This window comes from Cygnus atratus, chromosome 19 (genome assembly GCF_013377495.2).
Source record: "Cygnus atratus isolate AKBS03 ecotype Queensland, Australia chromosome 19, CAtr_DNAZoo_HiC_assembly, whole genome shotgun sequence".
NCBI lineage: Eukaryota > Metazoa > Chordata > Aves > Anseriformes > Anatidae > Cygnus > Cygnus atratus.
Genome location: NC_066380.1, coordinates 5,721,225 through 5,744,241, shown reverse-complemented (window position 1 = coordinate 5,744,241; position 23,017 = coordinate 5,721,225). Strand labels below are relative to the sequence as shown.

At 44.9% G+C, this 23,017-nt stretch overlaps 2 protein-coding genes across 16 annotated transcripts in view; one reads left to right on the top strand and one right to left on the bottom strand.

Annotated features, from left to right (window-relative positions):
- FNBP1 (formin binding protein 1) overlaps positions 1–10,591 on the bottom strand; it is a 97,372-nt gene extending 86,781 nt beyond the window's left edge. For 10 of the 15 annotated variants that reach the window (XM_035554991.2, XM_035554983.2, XM_035554988.2 and 7 more), the window contains exon 1: positions 10,337–10,547. In XM_035554991.2, coding sequence (XP_035410884.1) covers positions 10,337–10,360 — 24 coding nt within the window. In that variant the 5' untranslated portion in view covers positions 10,361–10,547. Of the gene's footprint in view, positions 1–10,336 lie in introns of all 15 variants that reach the window. The other 5 variants (XM_035554992.2, XM_035554980.2, XM_035554979.2 and 2 more) reach the window with 1 other exon arrangement.
- Positions 10,592–15,394: 4,803 nt separating this feature from the next.
- GPR107 (G protein-coupled receptor 107) overlaps positions 15,395–23,017 on the top strand; it is a 38,373-nt gene continuing 30,750 nt past the window's right edge. Inside the window, exons 1-5 of the mRNA XM_035555002.2 lie at positions 15,395–15,586; positions 20,049–20,168; positions 21,258–21,308; positions 21,420–21,508; positions 21,845–22,011. Of these exons, the coding sequence (XP_035410895.1) occupies positions 15,470–15,586; positions 20,049–20,168; positions 21,258–21,308; positions 21,420–21,508; positions 21,845–22,011 (544 nt within the window). The 5' untranslated portion in view covers positions 15,395–15,469. The remainder of the gene's footprint in view (positions 15,587–20,048; positions 20,169–21,257; positions 21,309–21,419; positions 21,509–21,844; positions 22,012–23,017) is intronic.

Genomic DNA, 23,017 nt, shown 5'->3' with positions numbered 1-23,017 from the left:
AGATAACTGTACCAAGCCAACAAGACGTTCAACACTCAAGTCAATGTAAACATTTATACTTATATGCCTGAAAACCATACATATTGAAGAAAGTTTTCTGACCCTGCATGAGTGGAGTGCACAACTTTGTCACAGTGTTAATAGCTGCAACTATTAAGTGTTTCAAATCAACTGCTAATAACCAAGAGAAATATTTATATTTGTATTGTTTAGCCCAGAAAACGTTTTTCTTAGCCGGAACAATTCAACACACTCCCACAAGCAATATTGTCACTATTACACACCAACTTTCTAGTCAAGACTAAGTATTTTCAAAGAGCAGCACCAAGAGTGCAGATGCAGTCTCCAAAGATCCCTAAATTAGGTGCACGTATTTCCCAACAGCACATCTCTTGCAAAAGTCGTCTGCTTCCAACAATTATAGCTTTCCTATTTCAAGATAGTTTCATGCCAATCATACTGGAGCTCTGGAAAAGGAGCTTTCAGCAATTTTATACATAATACTGGTATTAAGATGACAGATGAGAATCAGAGCAAAAGCCACAACGGGAAAAGAAAACAGCCCCCAGTCACGTAGAAGAGGAGGTGCAGAAGCACTCAGAGCTCGTATCATGCTGCACCAGGAATGGATGCGTGCTTCCCGACTGCTTTGTTGGCCTACTTCACTGCACCTCAGAAGACTGTACACAGCCACAGAAACATTATTTTGCCTTTAAATAGCTAGGATTCAACCCTATCCCCCCCATTCCAAAAATAAGGCTGTAAATCCCCAGGGCACTGATTTAAATAGGAACCGAGTCACACATATCATGTGATACGCATTCTCATTACCTAAAGGATAGATAGGCTGGTGCATCTGCCCAGCTTGCAGTTTGGGTTTTCAGGTAAAAAGCACACAAGGGTGATCTTTAAGCACATCTCGATGACTGGGGGTGGGCCATCCTCGAGGAGGATCCCATGCAGCCTTTGGGATCATCTGATGACAGTGGCTTTGAGAAAAGCAGCAGTGAAATTACTAACCCACACTTGCACTTCTGGAACACTCAGGGGTTGCGCACACCACAAGCTGAGGTACAGCTTTGCTACGCAGTCTTTCAGCTTTTACACGTTCAGAACATACACCAGAAAGCATCCTCTGCGCAACACAGATGTTTCACACTTCAGAGCTGTAAGGAAACACAGGCTCTCGACCAGCACACCCAAATCCTTCCTCTTGCCCTTCTGTCTACACTTCTCCTGTGACAACATGAGCAAAAGCATCTCAGACACTCAGACAGGAGAGGTGAAAAGACATTTATGTAGTGCTCTATCACAGCTTTCTCTCTTTGTCCATTGCCAGCTTTCCTTTCACTACGGCAGAATCTTACTTACACATTCTTAATGAATGCCACTCCTATACGCTCCACATTTGAGAGATCAACAGCACTCATGAGGGCAAGAAATATTTCCCTTCCTCATTTAACTTCCGAGGAAACACACTTTCATTCACTCACTGCTACGTGCTGATCTTTTTTTTCCTTTTTGCAAATACAGAATAAATGACTTAAAGCAGTTTGTTTGTTTTTTGCTTTAAGAGAAAACATGATGCAGAGTGAAAAACATTGTCTATATGTATTTAAAAGTGATTTGCTAGACAGTTCCTCAGACCTTTCTGCACAGAATGAGTGCAGAAAATGAAAAAATGAGTGCAGGGTGAAAAAACAGCGTGCGTGCTTCTGGATAAAGCTCTCACTTGGGGATGCAGTCAAATATTCTCTCACAGTGAGTAAAGATGCAAAACGCAACCACAGAAGTCAGTGTGCATACATTTAAACCAGTAAGTCAACTCTACTTAAATATTACATGGAAAAAGCCACACAAAAATTGCAACGCTATGAAGCCAAACATGCAAAAGACAGCTGCTAGGTCCCTCCACTGCTCGTCTTTCCTACGTCTCATCTAATCTTCATCCTTTGCCCCACACTTCTTCCTTTCCATTACTCTCTCTCCTGATCCCATCACATTCTTGGCCTGTGACTGCTAATGTACTGCTCTGTAATTGTGTGCATGCTCTTACCTCGTTCTCCCGGCCCTACCAACCCTACTGTCCTCACACGCTCCTTAGATAAGTTGTCTCCCTGTTCCTGGTTCCCAGGCCTTTTGGTTTAAACACCCTATCTCCTCCTGCTGTTCACTTGCCCGGTTAGCCCCGGTTGTCTCAACCTCCCAGGCTGGCAATCAGAACCTCACACACTGCCAATTCTAATTGTCTCTCCTCCAGTGACCCCATTCCCATCACCCCTGGCACATCACTGCAATGCCAGGAACAGTTCCCAGGCAAACAGCTCCACGTTTCCGCACCCACTTCCTACCCCGAGCTCTCCTCCCCCTTCCCCACCACTGCAGGCTCAAGCCCGTTGCTTCCTCTCTGCCCACAGCATCTCCTCCCCTGCAGGCGAAGGTGACAGAAGAACCACTGGCATTTTGCTCAGCCCCCGTATTGCTCCCTCGCCGCCCACCACCTAGGGCAGATGAGCAGCTGACAGACCTTCGCTGTGGCTCGGCACAGCCTTGGACCCTCCTTGTGACCACACAAAGTCCTCCCTGGCCAAAGCACCTTGCTCCCACTACGACTGCCAAAGCCTTCAGCACTGCTATCTCCACTGAGTACTCACAGACTGAAATTTTTCCAAAGACTTGCAAGCTTGCCTAATTTGGGCAGATTTTCTCAAGACCAGCAGAAGGCATATCCCTGTTCAAGAGCTATTGTTTGCCAAACTTCAAATCCTTCCTCCAGTGAACGCGAGCACCGCAGCTTTCCAAAACCAGAGGCATTGCATTTAGCATGTGCAAGACACCGGCCCTGGTAACAAATGAATAACCCTCACTAATATAAATAAAAAAACTGTGAGGTAGGCACATAGAAAATGACACCCTGAGCATGCCAAGTTGGAAACAATGTTAAGCCGCAGAAAATAGAAGATCCTAGCAGAAAGTGTTAAACCACCTTCATGAGAAGAGCCACCGGCTCAGTCTAGAACACAGGCTAAGGGAGAAAACCGTGCAATGCAGCCAATAAGCAATTTCCCAGAGTTAACAGAAGCTGAGCAAAGTCTCCAAGAATCCAGTTGGTTAAAAAAATATTCGCAATATCTCTGCAAGACAAATATTCTCCTGTCACATAGATAATACTCCTTTATCTGCATATCCACAGACTGAGTGCAATGCAAGTAAAACTTTTGAACTACAAAATGAGTAACTGGTGAGAAGAATTGTACCTGCTGCTCACAGGACTGTAAGTGTAAACTCTGCAAACTTCCCTGTCCTTCAGACACAGAGCTACCAGCAGCACCCGCCTCACCAAAAGGGTAGAATTCAAGGATTTCATTTGTTCTTTTTACATCTTTTTAAGTACCAAGCAGAAACACTTGACAAATATTGAACGAGACAGCCAAGTGACACGTATTTGAGATAAGAAGCCTACATTATTTCCCCTACAACAACAACAACCCACTATGGCTTTCTTTATGATTATGGGCCATGGGGATGCCTAGGTAGCTCACAGGGGACCACCCTTCTAAACCAGACATGAATTCCTGGGAGGCTCCACTTCAGAAGTTTCATTCCTTTACTTGGATTTTGAAGGTGGCTGGGGGATTGCTGCTGTTCTTTTGGTTGTATTTCCAATTAGATCGAGCCTTCCCCACATAAATAAAGGACAGCATTGCAATAGGACTCTTTCTCTGCAAGCTTTACAACACACGCGGCTACTGCAGTAATCAGCAAGGAACCCTGAATAATCAGCACTTCGCACTGCTCTATACTGCAGGTAATCTAGAAACCCCATCTCGACTTTTTTCCCCCGTTTTTAAATGCAAGGAGAAACATTTCACCAAGGCTATCCAGACAACAGAGGCAAAGCAATCATGTAAAAATTCCAAAGGGATCCAAATCACCCCCATCACATCTGCTTGAGAAGATGAAAACTGTCACATCCTGTACATAGATGTGTGTACATAAAACACATACAAGATGGAAAAAAGTAGTGGATTTTAGAGCCAAAACTATTGCTTGCAAAGGAGAACTAAGACTTCAATATGTCAACAGACAACAGTGTTTTTCCTCTTGCCAATGTAACTAGCTCATTGTTTAAACAAAGTGTGAAAAAGAAAAGTGGAATTTCTAGGCGTGGAAGGAAGAGGAGATGTTTCATCTGAAAAACATAAGATTATGTTGAAGGGGGAAGTTATTTTAAAATATTTATATGAATGCTAAGCAAAATCAACAGAGCATTGGATTTTGGTGGCTGGATTAGATTCAACGCATAACCAATGTCAGAAGCACTATTTCAAACAGGATGAAAACGAGTTTCCAAAAATTCATTAGCAGGTTACCTTTCCAGCATCAACAACAAAGGCACTCATGTAAAGTGCATTATTAAGTTACAGTCCAGCAGCGGCTCCTGCTCTTCATGTGGAGCATGGCTTTTGAAATTCTGCTTTAGCAGAATGTTTCACAACATGAGTAACACTAATGAGCTGCAAGGAGTCCAGAAAAACATTGTCTCATGTTTGACTGCTTTCCCACATGGTTCAAGAAAGCGGGGGATCTCGGGCAGCCACAATACAGATGGGACCATTCTGTGACTGGGAGGGAAAGAAGGAGATATTCTACAGTCTTGACTCACGCTGAAAGCTCGTAAATCCCCTGATAGTTAACGAATAGGTAGAAAATACAAGAATAGGCCAGTGACAGAATTATAGAAGTCCTTTCTTAAAGCAAAGCAGAATTGTAAATGAAATTACTCAGACACACATTCAAGACCTAGCGACCTCTTTAGAAACCAGAACGGAATCTTGCCACTCAGTGTGCTTGGAAGCACCACAGGCTGCGTGCGGAAGCCCTGCAGCACAACCGGCTTCGCTTAGACTTCTGAGAGCAGCAGGAGAGCTCCCCCCAACACATCTTCTTACCCAACTACTTTTAAGATAAGGAAAAGGACTACAGTAGCATTAATTTTAAAGTACACATACTTACAGGCTGCAGGAGCCTGAAATACCATCCTGCGCTAGGCAAATGCACCGAGGTGTGTATTGCAGAATTAAGATACTCTCTAGTGATTCAACATCTCTATAAACAATTTCTTACTCAGTAATCTACATATACAGACTGACCACTTAAAACAGACAGTGATCCACCGTGAAATAAGAGGGAGATATTCGTGTCAGACATTTTTGCTACTTCACAGTTGTCCAAATAACTATGCAGAATACTGAGCTAATGAAAAGCATACTCTGCTTTGAAGTGCCCATCTCCAGCATTCTGTACACAACTTTTACAAAGAGCCTTGGAATCAACAAGCCGAAGTTATAAATATGATGCATTTACTCCTGACCTCAATTTTTTGGTGGTTGTGTGGTTTTCTTTTCCTCCTCCTTTTTTCTTCATCAGACTCTCACTATTTACTTTTAAGGTACCTTATTCTTGGTCACCCTGCCTTACATATTTTTGTAGGTCAAATTCCACCAGCCTCTTTGAAATATAAGAAAGTTTTAATGTTATTAAATGAAAACCAAATTTCTACTAAAATGCAAAGGAAAAGGGGGCAGGGGCACAGTTCTGCCTCTACGAGTTGTCTGAATTACGTCAAATAAATTGCAACAACTCACAACGAAACTCACTTTTCATAAAAGCACTTGCCATCACAAAATTCTATCTTGCAAGCAAACCATCCAACCACCTTTGAAGGTTAGACCCGTTACCTTACATTAAGGAATCTCTAATTATGAATTTGGAGAGAGTTAACTACAAGTAACCTTGCTTGCTAAACCACTAATCTGCGCCCTTGTCCCATCAGAGATCAGCAGCTTTTCCTTTCACAGAGACTGAGGGTTAACACCCCAAACCAAGAGCAATTGGGTGTGAGGGACCATGAGGGCACAAAGATTTTTATTTTATGCACTCAGCTTTCACTGGTGCATACAGTGATTTGGCAAATAAATACAAGATTTGGCAAATAAAATTAATAATCCAGTGCATCAAACCCAGATCCAGCTCTGCAGATCCTCTTACAAGGGAGCACGCCGACAAGAACAGAGCCTTCATTTAAGATCACATTTGACTACAGCGCCCAGGAAACAGCACTTGGTAATGGCATCAAGGTCAAAGCCACCTAGGTTCTCCAGACAGATTCAGAATGTGACTCACCACTAAATGCAGCACCTATACATTATAAATACTATTAAAGAACAATACTACGTTCAAGAAAGTTGAAGAAATTCAAGACTACAGCTGTTTAAACACAAATCCTGCTGATGAATTAGATATGTGGGTACTGAAGGAGGTAACAATTTATCAGTTACAGGTAGGAAGCAGGCCTTAAGTTCTCAGATGTGCACCTACATTTCACTGCCTGACTACAAGGAATAATTAGCAGAACATAGTCTACATGAATCCACTTGTCTTCATTCTGTGAATTAAGAAATTACTACTACTGTAAAAAATCATCTTCTAAACCATAAAAACATTAGAGACAATTCACATTTATATGCAGAATGAACTTTATACAACTAAAGTAACTACCCACGAGACGTATTTATTTCATACTGAAGCACACTGAACACTGCAAACAAAAGGCCCAGTCCCCAAAGCGTCAGTCATGTGAGGAGTTGGCCAACAGAGCCCCTTGCGTAAAGGCAGCAAATTAAGTCCTTTGCAAATAGACTACTCACCTTCTCGCAGGTTGAAAGGACATTGACAGCTGTTAGCAGACACCCAGCCACACAAAGGTCAACGAAAACTTGGATTAAATCACATTCTCACCACTTAATCTTTTCTTTTTTTGAACTTTACATTGAGAGGGGGGGTGGAATCAAACCCACAGTGTCTGCACCTCTGAAACACTCAGAGCAAAAAAGATGAATCTTCCCACATTTAATCCCTTTGCTGGCTGCACTTGCCATGCTGTGAGACAGTGTTTGGAAACACCAGAGGTTTTTCTGGACCACTTAACCACAAATTTACACGTAGCTCCCCCAAACTACACGCTGTACCAAAACTTATCATCAAGAGAGTTCATTCCCTTCAATATACCAAGTGCGCAGCCACAGCCTTTTCCACTCAAAAGACAAGGACCGAAGGGCTGAGGTCGGTTTTAGCGCAGTTTGCTGTGTAATTCCTACCGCTTGCTTCCAGGGCTCCATCCCACAGAAGAGGCCGCTGGCGGGAAGTCGCTGAGAACACAGCAGCATTTCACTAGCTGAGGCAGAGCAGCTGGATGCGACACACGGGTAACCATGTTCTTCCTCATTACCCAAGAGAGGGGAAGGGAGGGAGACCTCGGTATGCTTTACAGCCTATCTCCCCCAAAGCCTAGTTAACCAAGTCACAAGTTGGGTCTGTACGCTGGTACACAATCTTTAATTACCACTTAATGCTAGCGTAAGTATTTAGAAAACAGCGTGAATGTGAAAGACCAAACACGAAGCAAGTTCTGTGACCTCCTACCCGCCAGCCCTAACAGCTAGTCTTGAACCAGAGTGGAAAACAAAACGTTTTGGCCCTGTGACGACATTGCCCTTCACCCACCACTTCCCCCTGGCTCCGGCTGTTTGGGGTACAGACAGACTTATTCTGTACTGAGAGCACGGCGCAGCCGCTGCCACCCCACAGGGCACCCCGCACACGGGGACCTCCGTCAGTTACATGAGACCTTCAGGTTTTGCTCCGTCACACGGGATTGCTTGGAGGCCCCAGCTGATCTCATTATCCCGAGTGTTTAACCTCACGCTGGATGCAGACAATGCCCTAGTACCTTTAATAGTTCTGCTGGCTTTGGGTCCCTGTACGCACACAGGGCCAATCCTAAAATGAAACCAGAAGTCTAGATTCAAGTGAAATAGCCATAGGAACTTTGCAATAGGATTTGCAGCCCAGAGGAACACATCACCCTCCCAACAGGGTGCAAGGCTAAAAATCTGCCTTGGGAATGACGTCCATGTTGCTGAAGGGGTTTTACTGCTTCTGAGGCACACGGCTTTCTGCAAGGAGCTTTTTTCCTCCAGGAACGCACAGAAACCCTACCAAATCCATGCACATTAACATGCTATGTGCTCTAAAGAGCGACCTTGATTTTGCTTCTCCTTTGTTACATGAAAGGGGTAAACGATGAACATGTGCCCACTCTGGTAGATCTGCACATCTGAGATAAAAACTGCAAGTCAGGCCTGACCAAACACCACTGATCTTCCAGCAGATTTTCAGTTTCTAAACTGCAATTGGAAACACTTCTTACCTTCTCAGCTTCCAGTCCATCAAATGGTTGCAGCAAACCATATCCCAGTCACACCCTAAAGCAGGCATTTGACATTTACAGCACCTGTTTGTATGCCCATTCCCTGACTACCTAAAACAAATACTAAGTTTTAAGGTAAACAGAAATTTAATTTTGTTTGAAAACCACCAGGCTCAACAAAGGCCATGGCATACACTGAATACTGGTTGGTTGTGAGGTTCCTTTCCCAGCGAAAGGTGAATATAGAGAGGGAGATCAGTGTTTTGGCCTAGATACCCAGAACACTGGAAACCGATGAGTTTTCAAAGCCCTGCGCGATTTAAAACATAGCAAGTCGTGCCAACCTGGTACCTAGAATCATTTAATCTGGTTGCTCAACTCTTTTCCTCAGTAACCTGCTACAGTTCTCAAAGCACATCGAAGACATGGAAAATAACACTTTGATGCTACCAAAGACAGAATTTCACCAACAAAATTTTAGGGAAGAGAAGCTGTTACAAAGACATGCCTGCATACACACCTGCAAAGATTACCATGAACAGAAAGGACTATTTATAAGCACTTCTCTGCTTGTTCACATACAAAAACCTCTCGGTATCGCTTGCACTCTTAAGAATGCAAGAATAGCTACTAAATCCATCTTGAAAACTCAAAATTTATTTTTCTGTGTCAAAATTGTTATACCAGCTCATTACTGTAATTCCATTCAAACTATTTAATCTCCCCCAAAGCATCCAAGATGCAGAAGGCAACTGCAGATTTTCCCATCAACATGCCCATGCAGCAGAGCTGTTTAAATACTGATGAATCAAAGTAGCATCATTCCAGCATTTCATCGGTACACATCGCCTCTTACTTTGGAATATACAAGCATACCACAGCCACCCCTCAGCAAGCATTTTCCCCTTAATTTATTATCTAGATCTAATCAGATCTAGCTGTATCATGACCACAATGTCATGGCAAGATGAGATGCTCACTGAACAGAGCAGTAATGCATCCCAGAAGGATGGCATTCAGCACGTATAAAAGAACCATTTCTACACGGAGATGGTTTAAAAGCTTTGATGTGCTTACATCTGAACTTACACTGATTGCCAGGCACAAGGAGACGAATACAGGAGTGAAACCCTGCAGCGCCTCGCAATCCAGATGACGCCCCACGACTTATTTCTGACTCCCCACTGCAAACACCACTGCCGTGCTCCCCAAGAAGCCCACCCCACGAAGCAGGGAGCCCCCAGAGCCCGGAGGGCTGCTCGCACGCCTGCTGCCCACCGCCACGGCCCTCGCGAACAGGTTTTGCTCCCAGCTCCCCCATCACGCTGCCAAACATGGCTGCATCGCCTCCTCTTTGTGGCTGGCTCTGCCTTTCCCCTTCGCCTTCTCAAACTTCTCCTACCTGCCTCCCCTCGTTTTCTCAGAGCGGGGCCCACTGAAGATCCCCACCGGCCTTCTACTCGCCTTTAACAGCTCCGCTTTTCCCAGCAGGGTCTCGGCATAAACCAGAGGCGTTACACTTCCCACTTTCCAGCCTCACTTCAACCAAGGAGCCTCTGAGCCCCAGCCCCAGCCGTGCCTGCTCACATCCCTCGGGGCAGCCACTGTAGCCCCCACAGCCCCTATACCCCCTCACCCCCCCACAGCCCTCTCCCCACGAAAAGCTTCTCAGCTACAACCTCCTCCCAAGCTCCCCTCTCACCATAGCCCCCACACAAACCTCTACCTGAAATCCCCCTACCCTAACACTACATTTTGGTGAGGGCTGTTGTCGGTTTTTTATTTATTTTTCCACACAGTCTTCACCCCACGGGGCAGCCGAACGAAACCGCCGCACCCCCGGCGGGATCTCCCCACACGAGAAAAGTTTCCACGAAGGGGGGCGAGCGGGCAGGGCGAGCCCTTCACCCTAACCCCCTTCATCCCCTTACCCTAATCCCTTTCACCCCTCGCCCCCAGAGGAGCCCCGGAGGCCACCTCCCGGCCCTCCCCCTTCCCCCTCAGCACGGACCGTTACGGCCCCGGCCGCCCCTCAGCACCCACGGGCGCCCCCCCCTCACTCACCCACAGCTCCGTGCCCCAACTCATGGCTCCGCTGAGAGAAAAGGGGGGCGCCGGGGGTCTCGGCGCCCCTTCGCTAGGCTGCCTCCCTTCTCTCTCCCTCAGGCTCTCGTTGCCCTTCCTCTCGGCGGAGGCGAGGAGCGGGCAGAGCCGGGCGCTGCTCACCGCCGCTCCCGCCTCATCGCGCCGCAAAATGGCCCGGGCGGAGCGGGGCGGAGGGGGTGGATGAGGGAGGGGGGGGGCGCTTGACAGCTCCGCCGCACTGCGCAGGCGCGGCCGGGTGGGTGCGTGGGGAGGGGGAGAAGCGCCCACTGCGCAGGCGCTGCGCGCTCCCGTGCCTGAGGGGAGCTGCGGGGACGCGCTCCCCCCTCAAGCGCCTCAGCCGCCTTTCCTCACCCCATCGTGCTATTTTTATTATTTGTGTTTTGAAGTAAACGCTCCTGTTTGGACGTATTGGGATGCGGGCATCCGCCCCGCCGAGTAAAGCAGCCCTTCAGGCAGGCTGCAGGGAGGTGCTGCCCAAATCCAGCCCCACGCCCCAAACTGACCCAAATCCACAAATATTAAGTCCACCATCTGCCACCAGCGTGCTCAGCAGGCGAGCACAAAAATAATCAAATTATCTGCTTTCGCATAAATGTGGGTTGTTGTAGCAATTATGCTGGCCTTGCAGAAAATGGCTCATTTCCTTGCCGGAGAAATAAGATTTATTTTGTGCTCGTCTTCCTTTGTAACAACATTTGTTTGAGCTGTGTCATACATAATCTGATTTTACATTTTTGCTTTTACATCTCTTGTAGCTGAAAAAGAGCCTTAGATTGCTGTTTTATATTTATTGCTGCATCTGTTCATCAAAGATTTCCACAGTGGGTAAAGAAGGGAAGCATGTTTGTTCACCTGAGAAGAAAGGTATCTGCTTATAGAGGGCTGGGATCCTCTTGATGAAGGAGATAAAAATTGACCAGCTGCTGCAGGTTTTATCTCCTTTAGATCAATGCACCTCTCCTTTCACTAGCTGGCACTCAGATATTAACTTACATCAGAAAGAATAAGAAAATAATAATTTAAGTGATTCCAACGTTTAGAACAACAATGAAGACAAGTTTTATGCATATAATGGAACTGCATTTATATTTTTCCCGGTTAGTTCAATTGGTTTGAACTTAAGAGTAGAGTGCTGCTCCTCGCACCGTTGTCTTTGAAGGGATGCATAGAGCAGGCATCACTTTTATTCATCATTAAAAGTTATTACTTTTAAGAACTGACTTCATAACAACTAAGAAACACGCTCTTCAACTCATTTTACAGAGTAATTCTTCCTGCTATTGCCAACATATTTAAATATTTGTGTCTGCCATGCTGCCTAAAGCTCAACCGCAGTCTTCCAAGGGCTTGTCCTTCCACAGACTCTCAGAGAAAGGATGCCAAAGCCCGCTGTCCTTCCTTAGGCTTATGTCCACCCAGAACACATCACAAAACCAGGCTCACAACTTTTGGAGAGCTTAATCTATAAATACTTAAGCAAAAAGAATGTACCGAGTCCAAACAGAGCAGCGCTAGTATCATCTGAGGCAAATTTGCTGTGGAATTTCCTTTTGCACAAAGACCTGGGAGGGGAACAAGGCAAACCTGTTACACCAGCACGGGCAGGGAAACCTGTCCATGCTGAAAGAAGATAAAAAATGCTTAACTGGTTATAGAAAGATACAGGCCAGAAATGCAAGTTTTTATTTATGATGGAACATTAGAATCAACAATACCAAAATTTATTAAAATTTATTAAAATGTGTGGACAGAAGCTCAAGACAAAAACTAAATAAAATGAATTCCAGATATTTCTGGAAGGAGACTCTCCCCGTCTTTATTATTTAGTCTGAAACTCTCCAAGACAGGGACTGCCACTTACATTATTACTTTCATTTGTACAGTGCCCAAAACAGCAGGGCCTGCAGCATGATTGGTCCCTAATTGCTAATGTAATTAACAATGATGGGAGCATTACGAGCCCTTTATGTTACAGCATGATGCTGGAAGGCTCAGCAGGTCCCAGGCTCAAAAGTATAGTTCAAAATAACACTTAGAAAATGGATTCTCTCTTCATTTCTGATTTACACAATCCAAATCAGAGCAGTACAGAAGCTAGTGGGGGCTTTCCTCTCACCTGCAGTGGGAATAAGACTATTCAGAGCTGTTGTCTAGATACAGGCCTATTCCTGTAAATTTTGTGTTTACCCCTCCTGTTATGATTTAGCATAGTCTCTGAACTGGATCCTAAGCAGAAGCAATTCCCTTTCTAAAACAAAACTTTATCTAAGAGACTCTAACCCTAATCAAAAGTAGCTAGATTAAATACCTTCTAAATCATTTAGCAGCCAAGCAATGTAAAACAAATCCCTAAACTGTAGTTCAATTTAAATCCCTGCTCCCTGGGTCTAATCATGCAAAGCAAGAAAAAAATCATAGCTTGCAAAGTATAAGCATTTCCAGCTTCCAGGATATAAGAAAGAGGAAGAGGACCCACCTTTCCCCCTTGGAGTCATCACCCCTGCAGCTGCTTCCCTTTTATTTTTTTATAATTCTGCCTGTATCATCCACATCTAAGACAAGTAACGTAGATGTTACTTATAACCTCTCATACACTAGGACCAAAACAGCACCCGGAAAGGAAGAGGACACACCTTTCCCTAAGGCCACTGGCATTACAGCTGTTTCCTTTCTGCTGTTGCAACACTATCCAGCTCATTCAGACACACAGCAGGGGACCTTGGTTCTCTTTACATGTCCTATCAGGGCCCGGAGGGGCCTGATTAGCACCTGATTAATGCCTGATAAACCTTAATGGTCATCCTCACCTGTGGCCTCCACCTCACACGCTCCACCCATAGAGGCAGGAGCCCTATCTAAGCTTTAGCCTGAGGCATTGCCTTCTGTTTGAGCTGGGTTTTAGGGGTACTCATTTTATGTTCAACTATAGCTGTGTATGTGCTTGGCTATGGACCATATTGATGTGGACATCTGACTCCCCTGACGTATTGATCTCAGACCTGCCTGATCACTACAAACTTATCCAGGTATTGGTAGACTGTCTGACCTTCACCATCACCTGAAATACTAACTTCTTAATTCAGCATCTGAACTATGGGTTAACATCTCAATTCAGTTTTATCCATGCCTTATTGCTACAAACTTGCTTGATGACCTGGGCTCTCAGCTGCTCTCCCTGGGCTTGCCTTACTTGAGAACTGAGGGACTGCACCCAGCATGGTGAGGCCCCTGCCCTGTTGGCTGCATTGTTGCCCTCTGCGGTCTTGAGGGAATAGTGAGCCCTTGCTGCTCCATGATATGCCCTTACCTTCAAGAGATGCTTGGATAATGCCCTTGGTAATGTTTTAACTTTTGGCTAGCCCTGAAGTGGTCAGGTAGCTGGATTCTATCTTTGTAGGTCCCTTCCAACTGATCTATCCCATTCATTTTATGGCAAGGGTATATTGATAGGGATGAAAATTTAAGTATAGAATCTTATATATATTCATTTAAAAGTGCCTCGGCGAAGAAAGTAAACATCACAAATTCCAAGGTGCAGTTCACTTAGTCTGTTAGTTGCAACTTAGTCACTAAAACATTCTAATAGCTGGTAGAGAGTTACAAAGAAAACAAATCAGTCTTCAGATCACTTCCAGTCTGTGGCATAAAAATCCCTACTTGTTATTAGGAAGCACCTTCAAACAAGAAGAGGCTCATCAGCTGAACCAGTCTCCAGAATTATAGGGGGAAGCCTCATGCTATTTGGCTACTGAAGAAGTCAGTGTGGCTGACACATGGCAGAGCAAGGCATGAAGTCTCTGCTACAACAGTGGTTACAAGCAACCATTTCTCATGAGTCTGTTGTCTCTGGGTTTCCCAGGGTGGTCTGTGCACAGAAATTATGATTACACTATTAAAATATTCCGAGAAAATATCTGGACCAGAACCATCTTTTCAAAAATTCTCTGACCGTGGTCACGTAGGCTTCCTACAAGGCCGTGCGCTCCAAGGCCTGGTGTTGAAAGGACATCTAGCGGCACGCCTCGGTTACTACCTACAGAAAAAATCCTGCTTGAAAAACACAGGGTGTGTGCGGTTTTCATGCTTCCAGGTGTTTTCTGGTATCGGTCCAGGTTTCCTTGGTTGATGTCGAGGTTCCTGTGTTTATTTTATTACCTAAGAGTATCCAAGAAAATAGGGGAAACGAAACTGTAAGAAATAACCTGTACAGTAAGACCTGAATCATGTCTGACCAAGGATGTGACATACTACGTACGCAACGTAGCTGTTGTAAAGGTCGGGATTTTTCTCTACCTATTCACCCTCACTTCGCTACTCACCTGTGCCAGCCCAGTTGTTTACCTGGCTCTGGATGAAGGGTGTTGTGCAGCTCTTGCCTCATACGTTAAAAGGGAAAATGAAAACATTCGAGTTATGAGGTAGCAGAACATTGAAAAGTTACATTTATTTACATTGATGGCTTCCATAATGTAGATATATTGTGTAGCCTTTCAAAAAGGGTTTTAGCAGTGGGTTAGCCACTTAAGTCACCCCTATTTATGCTGCGTTACTCTGAGCAAGAGACATTTATGTTGTGTTACACTTCTTGTGCTGCTCTGAGTAAGGGAAGGCACCGAAGCCAGGCCCCACCTGTGTGAAATTTTATTTTCAAGTGGAACTATTTTTCTAAACAGCTTTCAAATAGTTCAGAAGCTTCAAAGCCATCCCAGTATGAAAGCTGAAAGCCTTTTGCTTTATTTTATGGTTGTTTCGTTGAGATATCCAGTCAGTACTCTAACATGTCTTTTTATGAACCCGTTTTCTCAGCTGTCCGCGCTGCGTGCCGCTGACACCACCCCGCAGGGCTCCCGGCGAGGAGCCGAACCCGGGCAGGGCACCTCCGAGGGGCGAAATACGTGAGGGCAGCGGCCGCGCTGAGGGCCCGGGGCCGGGCCCTGACAGACAGGGGGCGTGGCCATCGCACCCAGGGGGCGTGGTCGCGGTGGCAGGGGGCGTGGCTTTGACGGGGAGTGGGCGTGTCTCCCGGTGCCTCGCGCCCCGCCCGCTGACCCCGGAAGCGGCGCGGAGGAGGATGCTGACGCTGGCCTGAAGATGGCGGCCCGCGGCGCCGTGCCCGCGCCGGGCTGGGCCGCGCTGGGGCTGGGGCTGGGGCTGGCGCTGCTGTGCGCGGGCCCGGCGGCTGCCCGCGTCCATCACCTCACCCTCAGGGTAAGGCCCGGGCCGCCTGAGGGGAGCGGGATGGGGCTGGGGGCTGGGAGGGAGCCCCCGGGCCTGGTCCCGGTGCCGGCCCCGGCCCTGCCTCGTCCCCTGGGGGCCGGTGCTGCCCCTCGTGCCGCTGGGAGCCAGGGGCTGTGGTGGGGCTGAGGGGGCTCCGCGTGTCCGGGGGCTTCGCACCGCGGGGCTCGGGGTTGTTCAGTCCCAGTTCTGCGCACCAAAGCTAACAATATCGTGTTTCGCCAATAAAAACACCCAAAGGAGTCAATAAAGTGCTAAAGGAGCGGGATCTGCACTGCTGGAGCAGTGTAGGGAGAGTGCCAAGGCCTTGCAGGAGTTCCCCTTCAGCCGTTGGGACGTGGAGATGCGTTCCTCACTCGTCCGTAGGGGGTTTTCCAGTCCATACGGCTGCGTGATGTGCCACTGAGTGAACATTGTTCTGCCCCAGGAAAAGCTAACCTTTCTCAGAAACAACAAATTAGGGAACTTTTGCTGGTTACTTTATTGTTTCACAAGAATTTTGACCAACGCTTGAGTGCTGGAAGTTTCTCCTGGGGCGATACTTTTTTCCTTTACGTAGTAAACTTTTGGGCTGGCTTCGAGCAAGTGTGTTCAGCAGCAAACACCACAGTTCCCAGATCCTGTTGGGGCATTTCTGAAGTGCCGAACTGTTTGCTCCCTTCTTATGATCAAAGCGGTGCATAGCTTCAGTTTTGTAGGTATTCTGCATGAGTTGCGTTGCTGAGCTGCCAAGCACTGAGGGAAACAGACGTCCTTTCATGCCTTCACACACCTGTATAAACAGGAGCTTTATTGTTAGAGTGCAGCCTCTTCGTCTGTGGCTTTACAGCGTTTATGTAAACACCAGCTTCCAACAACGCTACCCCTTCACAATGAAACCTCCCTTCTGGTGTTGCTGCCATTGGCTCCTTGCTGGTGGCAGTGTGTGCTTTGATGCTGTGCCAAGCTGAAGGCCGCGGCTCTGAGCGAGTGCTGGATACGAGGCCTCCGCAAACCAGCTGTTGTTGCTTACGTTGGAAAAGCCTCCTTCTTCTGTCTTCGTGATTAACGTCTGGAAGTGAAACTTCTTCTGATGTCAGAAAAGCGAGTTGCAATCAGCGCGTCTTGCTGCTATGAAAAGAACTTTTTATAGAAACATACAAATTCAAGAATTTTTTCTGAGGTAGAAAATGGATTTGTTTGACCGTTGCTGTTAGAATAACCTCATCAAATGAAGACTTCCTTGCTAGCACTTATCACCTTCTTTAAAATAACGTGGTATCCTAAAAAAAACAAACAAAAAAACACTTTGAAAGTTCAAGCATAAGAAAACAGATGGAAACAATTTTCAGAGGTTTTCAAAAGTGGGTGGTAATTAGCATGTTTCTGTTTACCAAAAACATGGTAAGCGGGGCATGTGCTGTGGGTTTGGGGTTTTTTGGTCTTAACATTTGAATACCATAATACCAACTGCTTCAGAGAATGAGGAAGTTTGTCTAGATTAGACCTTTGTCAGGTACACAGTTAAGTTTAATGCTGACGAGCTGAAATTAGAGGTTTCCAGTGATTTCTCAAGAGGAACCATCCAACTGACGATGCTGTGTAGCAGTTCGTGGTGTTACTTCATTAAAGTGAGATTGATTTGTAATTCACTGGCTTCCAAAAGGGAAGTAGAACCCCTCCTGTTTTATGACACGGTTAAGATTGTGATGTCATGTTAATTTTTTATTTGGAAGATGTTAGTTTTCAGTGGTTGTTTCTGTCCGTAAATCCCTCTGGCCGTTTTATGTTGGTAAGTCTGGGATTTCAGTTGCACAAGTTGAAAAGACCTTTCAAAGCGAATCATACTGATAGCATCATCCCAATTAGATATGCAGTAAAATGTTAAAGAAAATTTCTTTACCCATTCTGTAGGACCTTGGATGCTACTTCCCTTTAGTTGTACTCAAATGGTGCAGGATCGGTTTTTATCCTAGAGGAGTGAGAGAAGCAGGGAACATTTTTATGGAAAGCAGCCGACAACTTAATCTGTTGGTATGACTGTAACCTGTTAGTAATAAGGCCCAGATCATTCCCTCTTGAAGGGGCATGTTTAAATGTTGAAGGCATCCTATATAAATTTAAATCACGTGCATGCTAACAGCTCTGATGCTTAAGTATTCATTTGTCCTGGTTCACACCTTTGTTCTAAACACACAATCAAATATTTCTGAAGTTGAGTGGGTATAAGTAAAAGCCAGATATTTCCAACCCGTTAAACCTGTCGTGAGAGGTGAGACAACTGTTAGTTAGCCAGCATCTTCAGGCTGTTGGTACACAGAGCAATAGATGCTCTTGGGGAGCGCGCTGTTGCTTGTTAGGATCTTGTAAAGCTGAAGGATTTGTGAACTAAATCCGTAAACTCTAAGCACCCAAAGCTGATATAAAACCAGGGAGGAAAGTGTGTGTTATGTACTGTTTGTTCATGGGAAGCACACTGGGGAACCAATGAAGCAAATGATTAAATTGAACTGAAATCGCGTAGTGTTTGCAGGAATTCTGAACGATGTCCGTGTCTCCGTTTGTATCTACAACATGCAGAACGCCTTGCGGCTGGATGACGCTGTGTTTCTCTCATTGCCGACCACATGATTCTGTCCAGAAGTGGTTAATACCACACCAGGTGTATATCTAAAAAGCTGGTATTAAACCTCTATTCTGACTGAGAAATTACAGAGAAAGCATTGTTAAATGACCCAGGTGGACTCTTGTTTCAAGCATGTAAGTGCCTAGAATGTAAAGATGGCACCGCTTTCATACTCGGTTAAACAAAGCATCTGCTCTAAGCCGTGTCACTAACTTTTTTTTTCCTCTTCTGAGCATTAAGGGAACCATCTGGTTATTCGTCAGGTTAGCTTGATTCTATTAGGGTGATCTCTTAGTACAGCTAGATTACAGGTTAGCTGTGCCAGGCTTGGTGTCCTGCTCTTACAGTGACATTTGTGTAAGGAATGTTTTATGCAGATATCAGAATTAACACTGGTGATCAAGGGAAAGAGACAACTTATTTCACTTGTGCAATTCACAGCTCAGTCTTCCGCTGCCTTGTCCGGAAGAGTCTGATTGCCTTTAGCAGTTGACTTCTCTGCTTCAAGTATTCTGAAATCTGATTTTCTTTTTCTAAAGGCAGCAGGAGGAGGAAATAACTTATTTTTAGTGATCACTTGTAAAAGTGCTTTAAACTAGGCTTTAAATTTGCTTTTTAATTTTTGTTGCTCTGTTCTTATTTTTCTTCCAGTTTATGATCCCGTAGGACTGAGGGTCCAGTTATGTACCAGGCTGGATGGGGCTTTGAGCAACCTGATCTGGTGGAGGTGTCCCTGCCCATGGCAGGGGGTTGGAATTGGATGATCTTTAAGGTCCCTTCCAACCCAACCCATTCTGTGATTCTATACCTACTTACTGATTTCTGAATGCAAAGTACCAGGAATGTGACCTTGCCTTGTCTGATGTGGCAGCTGAGTGTGATTTTTACTGCTTCTCAGCTTAGGTGCTTCATGATCTCCAAAAAAAAAAAAAAAAAAAAGAAAGAAAAAAGAAAAAGCCAGATGTACTTGAACTTTTATCAGCTGAGCAAGGCATAAGCAGGTATTACTTTCTAGTTTTCTTGCCAGGCTGAGAGAAGGCAAATTATTCTGCAAGTAAGCCTGTGGGCAGAGGAAGGGATTGGAGATCGGGGTTTCTGTTAGAGAAACTAACCCTAGTGGTTCTGTTGGACCCCACCTATCCATGTTTAGTACTTACCCTACTTGTAAGACTCAAGGGCTCAAGTTTTACCAGGACCTTACTAAAAATCAGTTGGAAGAACGAGGCTACATAAGATATTTTCTCATCTGCGCCGTGCAGATAGCTTTCCAGTGTGTTAGGTCTTTGACTGCCAAGCAGTGACCCTGCCTAACACAGAAGATCTGATAGGACGATAATGTGGTGCGATACTTGCTAAACACATGGCCCAAACCCAGCTCTCAGTTAGGTAAGAGTACTACAGTCAACTAATTCCTCTTCAGTCTGTTGCAATGACGGTGGCTAGGGTTCAAACACGAGTTTTCTTCATTCATCTCCAGTCTTTTCTTTTTTGGTAGCAATATTTTGTTTAATCGGTGATGCCAGCAATTTAATTTCCTCCAGACTTTTTTCTTGCAACGTTCACAGGAGTCAAATAATTAGCAATGGCACATTTGTTTAAAGTTCAAGTCTAAGTTGTTGGAAGTGTTGGTTGGTTGTATCTGAAGGTATCCTGAAGAGATTTGCTCTTGGTGTGATCAGACAGATGTTTTGCATGAATACTTAAGTGTCAGTCTCGGTCACCTTACTTCCTCTGTAATTGCTCGGGCAGGTGGCTGCGTGTTGTGGTTTAACCCAGCCAAAACCAGGACCTGTTTCTGGGGTTTGTAAACTTATCTTTTCTTTCTCGTAGGATGATGTGAGGCAGAAAGTGCACCTGAATACCTTTGGCTTCTTCAAGGATGGTTTCATGAAAGTCAATGTCAGCAACCTTTCGTTGAAGCCACCCATGAGTGCTGATAAGGGCTCAGACGTAAGTCACTTTGAGTCCAACCACTGCGTTAAGCTTTCTGTCAAGTTGCCCCTGCACTGGATGTTTGAACTTGTGTGACGTGTCAGACTGTAACTGGTGGTGCTCTTCGCTTTGCTCCCCATTGCGAGCAACCTGTGAGGATACATACGTTATGGACTTAGCCTCAAGTGCTATCCATTCTGCTTTAAGGTCAAATTTTAACTCATCACCTCCTCTGCTGAACCTGTGTGTGTCCATATATGTATTTTATGTACAGAATAGCTCGGTAGGAAGGGAGGTCCAACTGCCTGACCGTTTCAGGGCAAATCAAAAGTCAAAGCATATTGTTGAGGGCATTATCCAAACGCCCTTTGAGCATTGACAGGCATGGGGCATCAACCACCTCTCTAGGAAGCCTGTTCCAGTGTTTGACCATCCTCATGGCAAAGGAAGTTTTCGTGATGTCCAGTCTGAACATCCCACAGAGCAGCTTTGTGCCATTCCCATGCATCCTAAAGTACATACTGTGTATACGTATCGATTCTCTATTGAACAGAGGTTTCCTAAACAGTCCTCTGAAGCGAGACACTTCATATTGTTGTCCTGTTACATTCGAATACGCCTCGTAATCATATTGTCAGTAGATCCTGAGTACGGTGACCATATCCAGGTTTTTAGAGAACTTTTACATTACATGGTACATAGTACATTATATTAGTGATTTCAGTAGGGATTTTGAAATACCTGGGTAGAAAACAGATGTGTTCTGACTTTTCTGCATACTTCTACTTTATTACGAAAAGTATTAAATCTTTTCCTCAGCTAAAGTATCTGGAAAAGTACTGTAACAAGTTGAAAGGGATCAGTGCCAGAAGGCACTCTCGTTTGAGTTCGAGTCAGTATATATTGAATTCTTAGTAGGTATGGATGAAGCAGCAAGTCTATTATATTTGAATGATTTTCTGTCTAAATAGGTAATGCAAAAAATTCTGCCTTAAACATAGCTTAATTTGAGAGCAGTATTTTTGACTCATTCCATGGTGGCTTGGCTTCCCATCCTGGGGGGCTGAGCCGTTGTAATTTGACAGATTCTTCTTAATCGTCTCATAGGTGGGGTTCAGTTTGGATCGAACAAGGAACGATGGGTTCTCCACTTACCTGGTAAGAGATGCGGATGCTGCCCTAAAAATAGTAGCCTCTACATGCGGGAGAACATACCAATTTCTTATAAACAGGAGGATGCTTCCAAAATGTTTTTGCTTCCCTTTCCAGGATGAAGAATTGGATTACTGTATTCTGAGAAAGAAACCAGAGCAAGATGTGTCTATTGTAATCTTACTTCTTGACTTCACAAATGAAGTGTGAGTAAATAGTGTACTTTGCATTCCTAGGTTACTTTGATAGTTGAAGCCAATGTAACATTTGATACTTCTTGAAGGGCTTGGAAAGCTGCAGTGCGTGTAGCTGTATTCTCAGTGGGTTACGTGAAAATTGGGAGTGAAAGAAATTTTGAGGTATAAAGTGGTTCAAGAATTTTTTCTGTATGTTGAAGGGGTGAGGGGATGTGATTTGGTTTTTTGGTGTAGGTTTTTCTTGTATTTTAATAAGGTGATTGTCTTTTACTGGTCATGTGTAGACTATGAAAGCCTCTTTAAGAATGTTGATTGGCTTTTCTTTTGTATAAAAATTTTATTTAGTGTGAAAGTACGGTTCTCTGCAGAAGCTTCTTCTCTGTTACCTAAAATTTCATTCGTGTCTGAGGAAAATGCTACTGTCACGATTACCAAGCCAACAAAAACGTCAGAACAAAATGCTGATTCTGGTAAAAGTCTGGAGGAGACTGAACAAAATACAGACAGCAAAGGTAAGTCTGCTCAACCTGACCTGTGTGTGCTGTCACTGCTAGTTTCTGGTTGATATGCATCCAGCAGTGTGTTGTGGTCACATTCCAGGATCCCCTTGTGCTAGAATTTGACACAGTTTTGTGTAAACCTGCCCATTCTTTGGGCTCCTCTTTGGGATTAAATCTCTCCTGCTCAGCGACGTGCATTATATCCCCTGGTGGCTTAGCATGACTGTCAGACCTACAGTATCTGTGAGCAGGGGTTGGAGTATCTGATTGTCTTTTATCTGGCAAAAAGAAGCCTAAAGGGGAATTTGATAGCCACCTACTTCAAACTGAAGGGGGGTTTGAAGGTATTTTCAGTAGCGGCACACAATGTATTGGCACATAGTGCAACTTGTGGCTGTTGCTCCCATTATCAAGTCTTGGGTGACTCTGAATGTTGGGGTAGGCCAATACGCACTTTCCTAGGTGGGTATTACAGTATTGCAGCAGATTATAAATGTCATTTGTAGAACCCCTGTATTTAAAGATTTTAAACACTTGTGTCCAGTGTGGTCCATTACTGACAGTAGGGCTGCTTTGATTCAAAAGCTGGATTAGAGACGTCCACATGTCCTTTCCAGACCTTATTTTTATGAGATGATGATCTTCCTTATCTGAGAGGTTAAAATTTAGTCTGTCACTTAGAAGTTACTGGGATGGAAAGGCAGCTATACCGGTAATCTTTCTTGCAGGGATACATCTTTGTCTGGCTTCCAGACCATATGAAACAACTTGACAGTCATCTCTGCCCTTACGGAATTAGCTCTAAACAGTTCATGTTATCTCTTTGTGGAAGAGTTCCTAAATGCAGCAGTCTGATCTGAAGTAGTTGGAGTCTGTCTTGTTGTGTCGTGTTCATGATCTTTGATATAGGTGAAAATGGAGTATGCTGTCTTTATTTTGCACAGCTGTTTTAGTAAGTCAAGAGCTAAAGCTGGATGGCACTGAAGATAGATTGTCTGACAGCTCTAGCTTTGCTTGT